At 46.4% G+C, this 17,154-nt stretch overlaps 1 protein-coding gene across 1 annotated transcript in view; it reads left to right on the top strand.

The window, feature by feature from the left end:
* The first annotated feature begins 522 nt into the window (after positions 1-522).
* Positions 523-17,154, top strand: part of IL17RD (interleukin 17 receptor D) — a 62,292-nt gene continuing 45,660 nt past the window's right edge. Inside the window, exon 1 of the mRNA XM_012648129.1 lies at positions 523-734. Coding sequence (XP_012503583.1) covers positions 609-734 — 126 coding nt within the window. The 5' untranslated portion in view covers positions 523-608. The remainder of the gene's footprint in view (positions 735-17,154) is intronic.

The following is a 17,154-nucleotide window of genomic DNA, read 5'->3' as shown; positions in this document are numbered from 1 at the left end:
ACTCTTATTCTAGCTTACAGGTGAGGGAACAGTACTGTGGAGATAGCAAGGCGTTCGTCCGAGGTCTTAGTAGTAAACGTGGAGGATTTCTCTAACTGCCACGTTACCCTAACTTTTCTGCGCCTAGAACTAGGATAACAATAATACTGACACTTCCCTGTGTGGTTGGGAGAATACAAAAGGGGCCTGGCACATAGCAGGTGCTTATTAAATTCTTATTATTAAAATTAATGTTATTATATTCTTTGTGTTTTCCCGAGTTTTTGCATGGAGTAGGCATCATGTGGATAAATTTTTCGGATTAAAAAAAAAGATTCCTTAGATGAAGGGGAAAAGAACTGCAGCTGCCATAGTCTCACCGATTGCCTGGGGCCGTGACCCGGGGGGCGTGGCCCAGGGGGCAGGGCCAAGACTGCAAGGGCGGGGCCAGGACGCAAGAACGAATGGTGGGGGCGGGGTTAGGGGGAGGGGCGGGGCGCGGGCTAGCGACGCATGCTCGGTGCGCCCCGCTCCACTGCCGCCTCCGCCAGCGCCACCGCCCACTCGGGGCTGGCCAGCGGCGGGCGGCCGGGGCTCAGAGTAGGGCCCGGCTGGGCGAGTGCACGGCCATGGCCCCGTGGCTGCAGCTCTGCTCTGTCTTCTTCACGGTCAACGCCTGCCTCAATGGCTCGCAGCTGGCTGTGGCCGCGGGCGGCTCCGGCCGCACGCGGGTCGCCGACACCTGTGGCTGGAGGGTAAGGCGAGGACGGCGGGTTTCTCGCCGTCCCCAAACTCGCGGGGGCCCGAGGGACGCGCCGTGAGGCAGGGGCGCAGCGCGCACAGGTGCCTGCGGGTGGGCGAGTCCGCGCCGACCTGTTCGCTGTCCGCGGAGTCCGCAGCGGCACTGGGATCCCCGCAGCTCCTCCCGCCCATCCTCCCTCCTTCCCTCCCGGGGCGCGCGTCCGTCGGCCCCGGCCGGGATGAAAGGGGCTGCGCGACCCCCGGCTTTGTGTTGCTAATGAGGCGCGGCCGCCGGCCGGGGTCCGACTCTGAGGGCTGGCGAGAGGGGGCGGCTGGCGGCGGGACGGGGGAGGGCACCCCACCCTTTGTTCCCGGCCGGGGACCTCCTTCGCTCCAGGGCTGCGCGTCTCTGGGCTGGGATCCCCCGAGCTGTCCGGACGGGGATGTGGGGGGCCCTTGGAGCGGGAGTGGGAGTCTTATCCCAGACCTCCGAGTCCACAGCTCTGCCAAGGCTTGGGCGGCTAGAGACCGGGACCCGGAGCACTGGGGAGGGATGCGCCCCCCTCTCGTGGTCGCTTTGTTCCTTCTCGGCCCGGCAGTCACCCCACTCTCACCTCACCTCCGACTTCCTGAGAAACTGCTTCCCCGTCCAGCCTTTCGTCTCCTTAATGGTCTCACGGATGTATGATACCTGCCTCCCTATGCCCCTCGAGTTGGGGATATTTTTCTGCCAAAGGGCAGCGTGAGTTTGTCACCTCGGTCAGGTGCCCGAGACGAGACTGGAGAGTTGCCCAGACTTTCACCGTGTGCTTGGAGCCCTGTCCCTGCAACCGAGCGCTCCTTTGACACTGCGCAATGTGAGCGGGGACGTTAGGGACGTTGTCTCTCACTGCCCGGGCCCCCACTTGGTCTCCTGGGCTCAGGAGGACCCAGGACCAGTAGATTCCGTCTGCCCCGTGCCTCCCACCGAGGCCAGGGCGGGCGGCGTCTGGGCCTTCACGCATTAGAGAAAGCAGGCTTCGCACTTAGGCAGCAGGGACATGACCTTGGCTCTGCTTCTGGATAGCCATGAGCCTCAATTTCTTCCTTTAGAAAATGGGAGAAAATGGGGCTTTACTGCCGGGACGAGAGATGGATATGGGGTAGTTGGCTTAAGCCAACATTGACTCACCTCTCCTGGGAGGCTCTAAACAGCCTCAGCACAGTTCAGACCTAGGACATGACGCCTCCTTAGGGGCACAGGCTGGTGCCTCCAGCTCACTTACCCCACATTCAGAGAAACGGTGCAGAGAACCAGGTATGAGCCAGGCAGCTGGGATGTCTTCAGACCCAACAGCTACACTGTAGACCTTTATCACCCCTACCCCATCTCCCCCTCAATAGTGACTATAACCTTAGGCTCTGGCATTCCTTCCTATTTGAGTAAAGCATCATATTTTCTTACTCTTTTCCATTTTAGTAAAACATCACTACTCTTGTTATGTTTTTAAAATTTTTAATAGATACCAGGTTTCTTCAAGGCTATCTTACGTTGACTTACAGATCCTGCTAAAATTTTGGATCTAGACTGATGTAGGCTTTTGAATAACTAACAGCATCACAGGCATTTTATTCTGAGTTTTCCTATGAACACTCAGCATAGGTATATCAGTCCAGTTTGCTGGTTTTCTGCAGTTGCCAAGGAGGCTTCATGTGGCAGTGCACGAAACTTAAGAAGTTTTAATGCTGTGGGTATGGTAGTGCTCTGAAGCAGCCAAGCTGGTGATTTTGCTCTTCCTACGTGAGGGAATGTGTTCTCCTCCCCAAACCTGCACCCCCACAGAATTAATGGTGGCCCTGTCCCAGTCACCTGACACTTATGCTGACCTCCCCGCTACTACAACATCCAGTTGGGGGTGACTTTCTCAACAGCTTCTGCCTTGGCCCCACCCAGTCATTTCCCTGGGTATCTTCATCTCCTCCCTGGATGAGCATAGAGGCCTCTGGGCCATGTCTCAGATTCCAGGCTCTTTCCACTGTGATACATGGTTCATTCTCTCCTGGATTTGCTTCTTGGTGCATCTGATGGGCCCCACTTACCCACCTGCTTTGTGTACCCACCCTTTCCAGCCTCAGCCCCTCCTACCATGCTCCCTACCTCCTAATGCCCTTTATGCTTCCAAGGCATGCTTTTCTCTCCTCCTAGGATGCCTTTTCCTTCCCTGAGAATCCCCTGCTTAGACTAAGACTCAGCTCCAGTGATGCCTCCTCAGGGAAGCCCTCCCTGAATGCCATGCCCTTGCTTTGCCTTCTCATGCAGGTCCTTGTACTTTGGTTCTCACCAAACTGCATTGTCAGTATTTTTTCACTCTGTGTTTTCAGACTAGTTTCTTTGGACAGGCACTGAACCTCATCTTGGTGGCCTCAGAGTCCAGAGCCCTGTAAATCTTGGCTGAACCCAATTAGACTCGGCCGCCTTCTTGCTAAATCCTGTTTTAAGTGGTAGATTTTAAGAAGTGGGGGGAGAGATCAGAGCACCAAGCTCCAGTGTCTTCTCTGCAGCAGGCCTTTGCACATGTGGTTCCTGCCTGTGTTTCTTCTCTTTATACCTCCTTGGCTTCCCTTCTCAGCTTCAGCATCACTTCCTGCAGGAAGCCTTCCCTAACCACGCCTTCCTAGGTAACATCTCCCAGAAGTTGCTCTGTCAAGGGCCAGCCAGTTAGTACTAGAGTGAGTAGAGTATTTGATTCATATCTGGGTCCCCTATCACATAGTAGGTACACTCAGTCCATAGATGTTGGCTTCAGGTCTGAGGTTGCTTATAGTCTAGTTGGGGCTATAGGAACATGTAAGAATAAGGGTCAATTATATGTGATGCAAACCAGAGAGGGCTCCCTGTGGGTCTGGGTCACACTCAGAACCTAAGAAGGAGACAGCACGGTGCAGAAATGAGCCCCTAAGAAGGGGCAGGATTTGGGTACAGGAGAGGAGCTGAGCGAATGACCCCTTTGATCTCCAGGGAGCGTTTGTTCCAGGAACCCTTGCTCCTGCAGGAGTGTGTATTTTCCCAGGACTTGCAAGGTGACTGCAGCTAGCCATCTCTCTGCAGCTTTGCTAACAGACCCTTTGGGGCTGCTCTCAGAGGAGCCAGGAGCTGGCCTGGTTTAAGTGGTCAGGTTTCACAACCTCCCCATTATTAGTGGGGCAATTAAGAGGCTGATACCATCTTGAACACAGCTCAGTGTTTTAGAAATGAGTCGTGGGCACACTTCCTCAACTACTTAAAAAAAATTCTCTTAGGGCCCTTGCCAGCTAAAGTTGCTCTTTGAGTAATAAATACTGTTTTCCCAAAGAAGTAATAATTTGTAAAACCTCCAGAGGAGCCGACACCCTCATTTACACTGGCTCTTAACTCTTGCTTCTCTATAGTGGAATGATTGTGATGGGTAATTTTAATTATATCAGTCACTTGCACTGAGGTTCCCCCTCCCTTTGTCTTGCTGGTTGAGAAGCCTATTTATGGAATGAGGAGTTAGGAATCTACTCCCACAGGTTTTTATTTAGTGCCTTTTCCTGCAGTGGGGGAGGAGGGGACATTTCTTGCCGCCTTACCTAAATGGGGTACATCGTCTCTGTTCTATTATCCCTGAAACACAATTCCTATCCCCCCTAAAAAAGGCTGCCGCTTCAGGAATTTGGGAAGCCAGGATGCTGGCATCGTCTTTACAATGAAGTGCAAGTTTCCCATTTAAGGCAAATACTTCATCTCAAAAGGTAGGAAAGAATAGGGTGGTACTTGGAAAAAAAGAAGTTCCAGCTGGTTAAAATTTAGGTTCCTGATAAAAGTCCAATCCAAGAATTCTCCTTGGCTGTGGGCCCAGGCATGTTTATTTGATTCTGAATTGGATGCATTTTCATTCACTTGCAGCCTATGACTCCCAAGCCCGCATCTGGTCTGCCTGTCTTGTTGGCCATGTTGTCCATGTTACAGATGCTCTCGTGTCCTTTACAGAATTCTTGGTTAAAAATTACTTAGCCCTGGTTGATACGTTTTTCAGAGAGATGTTTGTATAAGAAGTGCAAGGCTTTCTTCCAGCCCGTCTTGCCTAGTTAATTGGGAACTCTCTGGCCCATATCCATTTTTCTTGAGCACCCCTCCCTTCTCTCCCTACCCCCATCCATCCAGCCAACCCCGGAGCCCCTGCAGCACCTGGGGCATTGTGCTCCTTATTGATTTGGGGGTACAGCTGTGTGACTGAGACCAGCAGCCACCCTTGCCGAATTCTGCCTGTTGCACCTTTTCCTTCCAAGCATGGTTTCTCAAAGTGACATCCAGGGATTTTCAGTTTCAGAATTGCCTTGGGAGCTTGTTAAAAATGCAGATTCATGGCCTGGCGCGGTGGCTCACGCCTGTAATCCTAGCACTCTGGGAGGCCGAGGCGGGCGGATTGTTTGAGCTCAGGAGTTCAAAACCAGCCTGAGCAAGAGTGAGACCCCATCTCTACTAAAAATAGAAAGAAATTAATCGGACAACTAAAAATATATACCAAAAATTAGCCGGGCATGGTGGCGCATGCCTGTAGTCCCAGCTACTCGGGAGGCTGAGGCAGGAGGATTGCTTGAGCCCAGGAGTTTGAGGTTGCTGTGAGCTAGGCTGACACCACGGCACTCTAGCCCGGGCAAAAAGAGTGAGACTCTGTCTCAAAAAAAAAAAAAAAAAAATGCAGATTCAAGGCTATTGGGACCAGAATAGGTCTGAGATGGTGCCCAGGAATTGGCATTTTAACAAGTTCTTCTGAGGATTCTGATGTTATATCAAGGATGAGACCTTTTGCTTTAGCAGATAAGGACTTCCACAATCAGAAGGGTGAGAGAAGACACATTCTAGATATTTAAAATCAGAGTTTGGCTTTAAATTTATTTCACTGGCCTTGGAGTCAATGTGGAGACTTTGTCAGAGCCCTGACCAATAAAAGAAGTCAGGCTGGCTGAGGGTGTGAGGGGGCATCACGAGCCAGTCGGGCAGGGCACTCTGGTTTGGGCGGGCGCCTCTGGCTGGGGCCGAAGAGGAGGCCTGGAGTGAAGGGGACTTGACACTTCCACTGGGTTCCTCCCAGAACAGCTGGCTTTGTCTGGAAAACAGTCTCAGGAAGGAGTAGGGCAGGATCCAAATCAGATTCTCGGCAATTCAAACCTTACAGACAGCTTCCCTACAAAGGAAAGAACTGCTAATGCTTTTTTAAGTCTTTATTTTAAGTTGAGTATTTTTCATGCTTCATTTGGCCTAAAGTGTGTTGGGTTTTTTTTTTCTCTCTCTTTCTTTTTCTTTTTTAAAAGCTTTCAAGCTCCTTTTCCTCCCCTGCCCCTGAACTTTTCACATATAGTGCCCCAGCAGATGTCTACTGCTGCTGGGGCCACCCCATCAACAATTTTATTGTCCTGTTTCGTTCCCCACTGCCTCTTGTGCCTGTCTCTGATGGATGGGTTTTCAGGCTTCTAGAAGCTTTGACACCCCCCACCCCACCCCATTTGTAAGAGCATGGGGTGAAGCAGGGGCTCAGTTACCACCAGAGGCTTAACAGGCTGGTTGGGGGGACACCCTTGGAGTAGACCATTCTCCTGCCACCCAGCCAGATCTTTTTCATTTCGAATCTCTCCCTAAATTTGGAGGGTCTCCTTGCCCTCAGCAAGCCCAGGGGCTGTCTATGCTTGTGCCACAGGCACGGGACTTGCCCAGCCAGTGGGAGGCATTGTCCTTCTCCGCTGTGTTTGTCTTGGCTGCCTGGACGTTCTGAATGGGCTTGACACACGATTAGGTGACTGATGGCCCCGGCAACACATTGTCTCCTCCGGGGCCCAGGGCCTTTGAAGCTCTTCCCGGTGGGAAGTAAAGAGACTATTTGCTCTATTAAAATGCCTTGGTATTTCCTCTGTTTAACCACAGGCCACTTCCCCTCTGCCACTCTAAACCCGGCAGGGCCACTGGCTGATTGAAAAGACTCAAGCTCTCAAGTGATCACATCCTATTGAAACAGATAGTCTTACTGCAGATTAAAGAGAGGGCAAGTCTGGAAGAAACAAATCCAAGGGGGAATCTTTGAGGTGGCTCCTTATCTTGCTCAAAATTTAGCCTGTTGACATAATTTACACTTGAAGTTCTGAATGCATAAATGGGTACTTTTTTTTTATTTTTTAAAAGAAGGAATGCTTAAATAGTAAATTGAAATCAGTGGGTGCTTTATCTGCATGTAGCAGGTTAAAGCCATTGAACAATGGATTTTTTCATTGTGTGAGTTGGAAACTCTGGTGTCTGGGAAGGGCATGATGTCTGTTCATAGAAAAACCATACTCGAGTTGTTTCTCTACTTGCAGATTCTATTTGGTCTCATGTCCTCAGAAGTCTAAGTAAGAAGTTTGTAGCTTAAATAATACCAAGAATATCTCCGGAGAGACTCCCTCATCCTTTCCCAAATAATATCTTAAAAGAAGGTTTAATTAGTAACACCAGGCAGGAACCTAAGAACTGAACAATTTAAAAAATTACCTACATATAATAACAAAAACTGAAAATCTAAACTCTATCTGTACACCGTGAAGGAGCTTAAAAAATAACTGTTCTTACTTTCTAATAGAGACTATTATTTTAACGTTTGCAGCTCCATTGTTCAAAGTATCCATGATAAAAATGGCTTCCCTTTTCTTTGGTTCCTTGTTTGGAAATGTTGGGGGAAGGTGGATGTAGCTAATTAAGGCTACAACATTTAAAGGGGGATTTAATAAGTACCATCTGTCCTCAACAAATCACTGGGTGGATGACAAAATAAAGCTGTGATGTGAACACACATGTAATTCTCTTCTAAAACGGAAGTTGGCCCATAAATTTTCTGATTTAATAGTGTAAATGAAAGCTACATCTACTGTGCATATTTAAGAAGCATTTGTTTTATAGTAAACGTAATGGTAAAATGTCTTATTTGCACATGGCTAGTACCCTAAAAGTTGAAAGGGCAATAGATGGCAAGTATTGTTGGGAGCTTAATAAATTGTAATTTTATTGTATCTTTCTTCATTCCAAACCTGATCTATTAGACATTAATCACTAGGCTTTTCATTAAAATTACTATATTGTAGGGAAGCTTGTTTGAACTTACCAGAAAAGCCATATAAAATTGAAGCATCAACTTTGAAAAGGGAATGGAAATTGATAGCATTAATTAAAATGTTTAGATGGATATTTACATTTCACACATTAAATAAATACTTCAGATGAATCCTTTTGAAATCATGAGGGATTAGGCTTTAAATATAACTTTTTTCATATTTAAAAAGTGTTCGCTTAAAAACTAAGAGTTTTTCCAAGTGTTCTGTTTTGTCAGTTTTGTAGGTCCCCCTCCTGCCCTCCTTTGAATAGTAACCCTTTAAAAAATGCTGGCTGTGGCCCCAGACTTCTGTTCTGAGATGGACTGTTTTACTCAAGAGTGGGATGGTTCATGGGATAAAGGGAGGGTTTCCTTGGAACGAAGAGGTACATTTTCCTGAGACAGGCCATATGGTTTAGAAACCCTTTCCCTGTGATTTTATTCTGTTCAGGTGATTTCTGGTTTCTCCTCTCCTGAAACAGCCCCCTTTTTATCCAGGGAAAATGCAACGCACTGCAGACCAAATGTAGGAGCTGTTAGCCTGAGCGTGGTCCCTGTTGAGTGACAGCTTATGGCCCCTTCCTCCGGAGTGTGCACATTTGCTCTGGGTGGGGCACAGGTACTCACACAGTTAGGATTTATTGTAACTGCTTAATATCTGAAGCTCAAAAAGACGTATTTGGAGTGAGGAGGCAAGAGACAATGTTTTTGAGCAGCTACACTGTCATGTCATGGTGGCTTGACACAGGGGAAAGACATATGGGAGTAGGACCAGGCCCCCATCCACAGTGGTTCCCCATCCAGGCAGGGAGAAAGATGAAAGAACAGGGGCTTGGATGACAGGAAAGTGCGGGAAGGATTCTGAGGCCACCGTACAGAGAACTCCCTGTCCTCTCTGCACACCTCCCTGCTGCTTACAGAGAAACACAAACCACGCTTCCTGCTTCTCCTCCTTCTAGAATTGCCCATGTGAAAAGCAGTTTGATGACAAGTGAGGGCCTGAGCCTCTGCCTGGAGGCCACCTTAGGAACTCTGACTTTTTAGCCCATGTCTCAGTTGGTTCCCAGTAACTCTGGCTTCTTGATCTGCCTCTGTTTCCCTGCTTTGTAGGAGGCCCACCTCTCTGTGAGGCTTCTTCACACTGCTCCCCAACCTCCCCATGTGCCACAAAGCCTGTATTTAATACAGTTAGACTGACTCCATCATCCCTCCAAATTTGGTGAGAATGTGTCCAGCCACGTTTGCAGCCACACGATGAGGAAAAAACAGAAACTGGATTTCTTTATGAGGAAGAAATTGAATTTGAGTGGTTCACGGGAGGCTTAGAGGAAAGGATGGGGATGATTTGAAGAAGACAGGCCTCAATGAAGGGACTTTGAGCAAGGCCTTGCCCGTGAGTGGAACCTGGAGGTGGGGGGACAGTTTGGGCAGAAAGCAAGGTGTGGGCAAAGCTGGAGGAGGGGACTCATTGGCGGGGGACAGTAGGCTGCAGACGTAGGCACCAGATCACAGCGCACCCTGAAGCTTGCCTGTGTGTGCGCTATCAGGAGTGGGGAGGCTCAGAAGGTTTCTCCAGCAGGTGAACAGCCTGATCAGAGGGACACGCCGCAGCCATCCCCTCACTCAGTGGCTGTGTGGTGCTTTCTGTGTGTTAGACCTGATTTCTAGAGCTCACATTTTACTATGGCAGACCAATGATAACAAAATACCAGACTTGGCCACCCTATTTAAAATAGCAACCCGCTGCTCGCTCTGTCCTCTTCTCAAGGGCAGAATCTTTGTCTGTTTTGTTCCCTTCTGCATCAGGAGAACAGTGCCTGGCACACAGTAGGTCCTCCGTGCATGTTTCCTGAATGGCAAGGTGCTCTGCAGGAAATTAAAATGCGGTGATAAGAGTGATGGCTGCTCACAAGTGGATGATCTCGGGTGGCCTCTCTGAGGATGTGATGTGTCCGTCGAGCAACTGTAATAAAAAGTTCCTCTGAAATTGTGTTTTCTCAACATTGACTAATCATGTGGCATTAGGTGCTGAGAGTAGCATAAAAAACATACTCGATTTATTCATTCACACTGCAGATTGTTGACAGTCCTGCTGGGGGCCACATACTAGCTAGAGGCTGGGAGTGACAGAGGGGGTGAGTGGGAGCCACGCCTGGGAGAGTGTTGTTTGGGGGGATGTTGGGAGTGCCCACGTTACCCTACATGGTGCATGAGAAAAGTGTAAAAAGTCACTGCCAATCGCTAACTAAGCACATCCTGACTTTGTACTTTCTGAAATGATGTGAACCACACGAATCTCAGTCTGTCAGTAGCCCTCAGTTTGTATGAAAACGATCTTTTTTAACAGAGGTACAGGCCTCATTTTTGTTTCATTCCCCTCTGGTTGTGCACGCATTGCATTTTCTGAAGTCACTTGAAGGTCCGTCCGGAATCAAAGATGCTCTTTGCCTCCCTTCCGGGGCTGTGGATTTGCTGGCCAGCTGTGGTAATGAGTTTTTGCCCGGCTTTGATTTTCATGCCTTGCCTCCCTGTGGGAGGAACTAGATATTTCTGATCTTACCTCTGCTCATATTCAGATCCAGCCAAGCAATCAGTGACTTCCCGGGCTTTTTTGTGGGAGACTGTGGGAAAAGTCCTGGTTGGCTGGCTATGAATTAATGAAATCCTTAGAAGTCTTCACTAAAGATAGCTCCTGTGGTTTAAAAAAATGGCATTGCCTTTTTAATTTGAGAAAGAGGTCATGGAGTTTTACCAAAATTAAGCAGAAAAAATGTAACATCTGGTTGTCTGGCTGAAGACGGCTTTAGGGCCTCGGGAGCTGTGGGTTCCCAGTGTTCGTTGTGCCTAAGGTGACTGTCACCAGGCCCTTTATAAGGTTACTGTAGATACATTGCCTCTCATTGTTCTCCTCCCTGAGTTTTGAAGTCATTGAGAGACAAATTCTACCTCCCACATCTTTTCGCTTGAGCACATTTGACGTCTACTGAGCTTTCTTTCTTTTACTTAAAGGGTCACACTTTTTTTAAAAAAGTACATGGTTTTCCAGTTGGTCAGGACGAGTGTAATCATTTCTTTTATCTCATTAAATAAGGAGGGGGATGGATAATAGGAGAGAATTTAGGCAGAAAGTAGGGGACTTAAGAGTTCTAAACAGTTCTCAAGTTAGTAGTAATTCTGATAAGAAGAGAGGGAAAATGACAAATTGTTGGAGGAGAGTTTTAGGGAAAAGCATACAGGGGATTTTATAGTGACCTATGACTTTTAAAGGCAGAGACATCAATGTCTTAAATGTCTGCTTGTGTGCGCACCCCTCCCCGCAGCCAGGTGAATAACAAGTCATGTTATTATGTTTTTTAAAATTAATTTATTTTTTATCTTGGGCCTAGTCTGTATTTAGATTATATAATTTTCCTTTTAAAATATTAGTGATATTTTGGGGCATAAATTTTCTGAAACTAAACAGGAAGATGAAGTTGTTGCCAGTCACCTATGCCTGGAGCTTCCTCATCACTGTACCTTTTCTCCCACACTTTGTATTCTGCAGGTTTTCTAACCGATAGAAAGGTTGAAAGAACAATAAAATGAACACCCATTTCCCCTGTGCCCAGAGTCACCAGTTCTTGACATTTTGCCACACTGACCTCAGCTGTCCTTTTAATGCGCTTGATGATTTCTCTCTGAGTCACGTACCAGAGGAAGACAAGGATCACTCATTGCTTTTCAGTGTCCTCTCTTGCCAGTCTCCTTTAATCTAGACTAATTCTGCCACCTATCTTTTTCGTCCTTTATAACCTACACATTCTAAAGAGTCAAGGTCACTAGTGTCCACAGTCCCTCAATTTGGATTTTTGATTGTTTCCTCATGATTAGGATCAAGTTAAATATTTTGGCAGGATCCCTCTAAAGGTGATACTGTGACATTGTTGTATTTTAGATATCAGCTGGTAACAAATGTGGATACAGTTTTTGCGATAAGAAAAATTTGTTTTTTCTACTTGAATTGATTGTACATAGAGATTGTTCTAATGGTAGAACCCAGTTTAGTCTTGTTTGTCTTTAAAACATGCAGCATTTTACATTAAGTCTTCCCTTTTACTTTATTGAGGGTCTAAAGAATGTGCAGGGTGTCATTTGTGCTATCCTGTAATAAACCCTTTCCTTAAAGACTATTTGAAATGAACTATGCTCTCTCAAAATTAGGAGTACTGTTTCTCAAGAATGCTTAAGGCTTTTGCTATTCACAAGGGCTCGTTGCATACAGTTGTAGATGTCGCCCTCAGCGACTGGGAATGAGTTCCTATTAAAGACCTCTGTTTGGCCGGGGCCGGTTTACGGTTGAGTGCTTCCTCACACCAAAATCCAGCCATTTCTTTCCTTTGTGCTAAGAAAACATTGAACTTTATTTCCAGTAAAGGCCACTTCACTCAAAACATGTCCTCAAAGTCAGTTTCCAGTCTTTTAGCTCTGTGATTGCATGTTGCCTAAATTATTTTATTAGAGTTCCTTACAGACAGTTTCATTAATTTAACTGGAATTATTATCTTCTACCTAATTACATGGCTTTTCTTTTTTTTCTTTCACTCCACCCCAGATTTAAGGGCCAAGACATGTGAAGTTAATATTGGTCATTTTTCAAACTAAGTTAAAATGTCAAAAAGCGACAAGTTGTTATTCTTACAGGATACCAGGGAAACGACAGGGACAAAACCTCCATCTTTTATTCATAAGTCCAGAGAGACTGCGAGGGCGCAGGCGGGCCTGTGTGCCCGGCGTTTGTTCAGCTTTCAGGACCAGGCCTCCTCCCCTGCTGGCCATGAAATGTCATGCCGAGAGGTAATAGTGGGGCATTCAGCATCCAGAGAATGGTCCGCAGAGGTTCAACTTTGCTTTTCATTTTCTTTTCTGGCACCGAGTCTGCAGTCCCCTCTGTGGCCTGACAGTGAAAGGCCAGAAAGCAGCAATTTGGATGCTGGCAGGGATGGGGTGCAGCCCGAGCCCAGCAAGCCGGGGCTCCTGTGCTGGAATGCATGCTGGACACAAAGGCAGGGAGGGGTGGCAGCTTGCCTTTGCTTAGTCTAGTTTGCTCTGGTCACAGGAGAGAGAGCTCTTGTTTCCATGGCTATGCTACCTTTAGTTTGGCAGAAGAGGGTGTGCATGGTGCTTTTGATTTCAGAAATCGCTGGGGTTAACCATTTCTGTGTAGAGGGAGGCACTGGGGGCAGAGTGCTGAGGCTGTGCAACTCCCCAGGCTCTGATGGTTTCTTTGGGTGAGGAAGAATCAGGCAGCATTCGCTAAATAAGCCTAGAATTTTATTTAGAGCAGTGAGTTTTGATTGGGGGTGATTTGGGGGAATTTCTGGAGACATTTTGGGTTGTCACATCTGGGGTGGTAGTGGCATTCAGTGGGAAGAGCCCTGGGATGCTGCTAAGTATCCTAAAATGTACAAGTCAGCCCTCCATGATAAAGAATTATCTGACCCAACATGTCTGTAGTCCTGAAGTTGAAAACCCTGAATTAGGGGTGCCATCTTTGTATCAGGATTTCTCAGCCCACTTAGCCTCACAACACTTTTCACCTTCTTTTCTGTTTAGCAGAAGCTGCTAGTTCTATAAATCTACACTCAGGATGGATTTTCATTAAAGTCTCCAAAACATGATTAAACTATTGTGGTGCTCCTTGAAGATATGCCCTGAATGCAACTACTATTTTAAATGCAAAAGAAGATTTTTTTTTTCTTTTGCCATAATTTGATCAAAGTAGCATAACCTGTGCCTCTGTTTTTGTTACTCACTGATGGTCTGTGGATAACATTACATTTTTTCAGCATGAAACCCAACACTTCAAATCCCTAAAGCAGTCTCAAATTTATGGATAATAAAAGCATTTATTGTACTGGATGTCATCTGTTATATCACTCTGGGGCTAGAAACTGGCAAGCAGTGGACAGGAAATATTTTCATTTCAAATCGCTTCAATCTTATGGTCTAGGGGCAAAAGTGTCTGATTTCAGGAAAGCCGCAGTGAATAGCATAGTAATGAATGCATTTTTAGTTGATTAAGCAGGCATTCTCTCCCTTTCAAACAATCTTCCCTCTTTGGCTTGGAGGGGCTAAATAAACATGTGATCTTAAATGATAGCATTTCTTGTTTTGGGTCTTGCCTTTTCTTGGATCATCTTAAACTTTTCAAAGTGTTTTCCAGGAATGCTCAACAAAGCAGGAGCAAGCCAGGGGAGAATGGCTAGACTCAAGTTTTGACCCTCTTTGTAATTGTTTACTTTTTGAGCAGAGGAGGTTTTCTGAGAAGATGCTGACTCTTCTGAATTCCCCTTTAAAAATGGAATTCGGTACTTCACCCTTGGGGATCATGAATTTAGGAGCATTTCGGTTTTTTTCTGTTTTTAAAAATGTCTGCAATTTTTTTTGTAATTTGAGCCCTGATCTTCCACATCCATCAGGTAAACAGGGTGAGGAGTGTTCCATCCCGAGGAAATCCTGTGTTGTGGGGCCGTGTCCAGGGCAGCGTGCCTTTCGTCCTGGCTGCCCAGTGCCTTTGAACATGTTATCTAAGTCATCACTTCCCAGAAAGCCACAGAGGTAGACAGTTATTTCTGATGTGGTTCCTTTTTTTCCAGATGAGGATTCCATGGCACAAAGAGCCAGGAAGGGATTACGATGAGAGGCCATGTGACTTGGAGAGTCCTCTCTCCGCCAGAAACCAGAGCCGCAGAGTTCTTACCCTGCCGGCGCCCCCAGCCGTCGGGCTTGCCCTGCCTCCCAAGCACCCCGGCTGAGATGGACGTCTGCCATGTGCAACAAAGCAACTAATGGGGGGGTGGAAAGAGAGCCAGACTAGATACCAGATAGCACTTTGCAAATAATTAAATTAAACTCGGATTAGGCATTTACCCCAAAGGTTCCCAAACCTGGCGGAATACCAGAATCACCTGAGGAACATTCTTGGGGTGTTGGGGGAGATTCCAGGCCTCAACCCAGACCTGCTTAAGTGGGATTTCCAGGGGAAGGCCAGGAATCTTGAGTTTTTCAAAAAGCTGCCAGATCAGTGGTTGCCAGGGTTTGGGGGAGAGGGTGGGGGTAGGGGGGTGGCATTTGACTACAGAGAGGCAGTACAGGGAATTTGGGGGGATGATGGGACTGTATGCTCATTGTGGTAGTGGTAAACAGGTGTATACATGTGTATAAATGTGTGGAACTGTACACCAAAAACATCCATCAATTTTACTGCGTATAAATTTAAAAAAATATGCTCCTTGGGTGAAACTGACTTATCTAGGTACCAGATGAGGTGGCAGATGGTACCTGATGACAGCTAGGAAGAGAATGTCCAGCAGTGAGAATGTCACCTGGAATTGCAGACGCCAGTGTGGGCAGATACTGAATTCTCTAACCTGGGCTGTCTAGTAGAACTTACTGTGACAATTGACATGTTCTTCCTGGCACTGTCCAATTCAGTAACCATTAATCGCTTGTGGCTATTGAGCACTTGCAATGTGGCCAGCACAACTGAGAAACTGAATTTTTAATTTTATTTAAACTCAGTTTAAATTTAAATAGCCACACATGGCTAAAGGCTACCCTATTGGACAGCTTGCCCTCAGAGACAGCCACTGTGATACTTTGGGGCTCTGGCTCCGTGCCAGATGAACCCAGTGGTAGATGCTTGAGGGACAAAAGTAAGTCATCCTAAGCCCAGGGCAGAATAGGAACATGGGTAGGACTTGCCTACGAGATTAGTAAGTACAGAGAAGGAGGAACCTTGGATGAAGACCAATCTGGGATCCATCCAGGCAGAGGACAGTCCTACTAAGTGGAGGAATCTGCCTTTTCTTCTCCGAAGATGGTACCATCTTTGGCCCAGTTCTTTCTCCAACTTTCCAACCTTGTTCATCTCAAAAGATGCAGAGGCTGGTTGGGATGCTATTTGTTTGTTCTTTCATTCGTACGCAGTGATAGGACGTACGGGAAGCCATTGGAGGGTCCAGGGGAGCCATGTGCAGAGAGGGTGGGGGTGTATCTGTGGCCTGGCTAGGGGTACACCAGGCTCACCTCCCTCCCTGGACAGAGTGTGGTGAAGAACCTGCGTGGTCATGTTCTCTTCCTTTTGGGGGAACGAGATCATATAAAAATGGCAATTAGGCATAAACTTCCCACTTTATGCATTGAGCACATGGCCTCCATCTTGGCTTGTGTTCAGACGCTCTTAAACCTACCTCCCCAGCCCCCAAGGATTTACATTATCTTAAATAGTGTTACTTTTCCAAATGTGTTATGAAAGAGTGAGACTCAGAGAGTGTGGACTTTTATTAGTACAAACTAAATGGTGGCAGAAATAATGTTTCAATTTGTAAACGTATTTGTTCTAAAATAAATTTGCTAAATGGCTAACAAAAAATTTCATGAGCTATGGACTTATAACTAAGGAGGTTTTGTTAATCTGATTTAAAAATAGAACTGACTCGAAAGCCTAAAAGGGGAGAGGAAGCTTTAAATTAGTGGGCCTATTCCTTTGTTTATTTTTTTCTTTATTTTTTAAGTGAAAACTTTGCATCTTTGGATCAAGAAGAAAAGAACATTCTGAATCATAGCATCTTTAAAGAGGGTTTCCTTGTGTTGCCTGTACATATTGGTAACTTCAACCTAATAATAAAAATGGAGCTTAATGAGCATTAAATACCAACTCTTCCACTCTTGAACATACAAACACATCTTGCTGCAGAGCTGCAGTCACTGTGTTGATTTTATTTATTTATGGCTATTTTTTATTTACGTTTGTTTTCCAAAGGTAATTCCATGTATCGATGTAGTTCACAGACATGTCACTTTTAGTGGCCATATGGTATTTTCATGTCGTATGCTCCCCTCCCCTTTTTGCCAGCCCTCTTCCCCCACCGATGAGGCATTTGGGCTGTTTCCAAGTTATTGCTGCTATAAACTGCTAGGAACATCTTCATACAGATTGGCTTCCTGCCTGGCCCCCTTGCCATTTTGGTTTATTTCTTTAGCGTATATGTCCCAAAGGTGGAATTACTGAGTCAAAGGATTTGTAGCTGTTATTACATACATGTTTACCGGAAGTTAGTTGGGATGCTTTTTAATTGTGCTTCCTTTGTTTACCTGTGTTCCTACATGTTTACAAGCTTGCCCTGTATACTGACTGAGCCAATTTACTGGTAAGAATTGTGTTTTGAGAAGAGGGTGGGTTTGATCCATAAACCCCAGCTCTACCATTTGCTACTATTTATTGTGACCTTGGGCAAATTTCTCTCTGAGCCTATTTCTTCATCTGTAAAATGGG

Source organism: Propithecus coquereli, unplaced genomic scaffold, assembly GCF_000956105.1.
Source record: "Propithecus coquereli isolate 6110/MARCELLA unplaced genomic scaffold, Pcoq_1.0 Scaffold1, whole genome shotgun sequence".
NCBI classification, from domain to species: Eukaryota; Metazoa; Chordata; class Mammalia; order Primates; family Indriidae; genus Propithecus; species Propithecus coquereli.
This window is presented reverse-complemented; position numbering and strand designations above follow the sequence as displayed.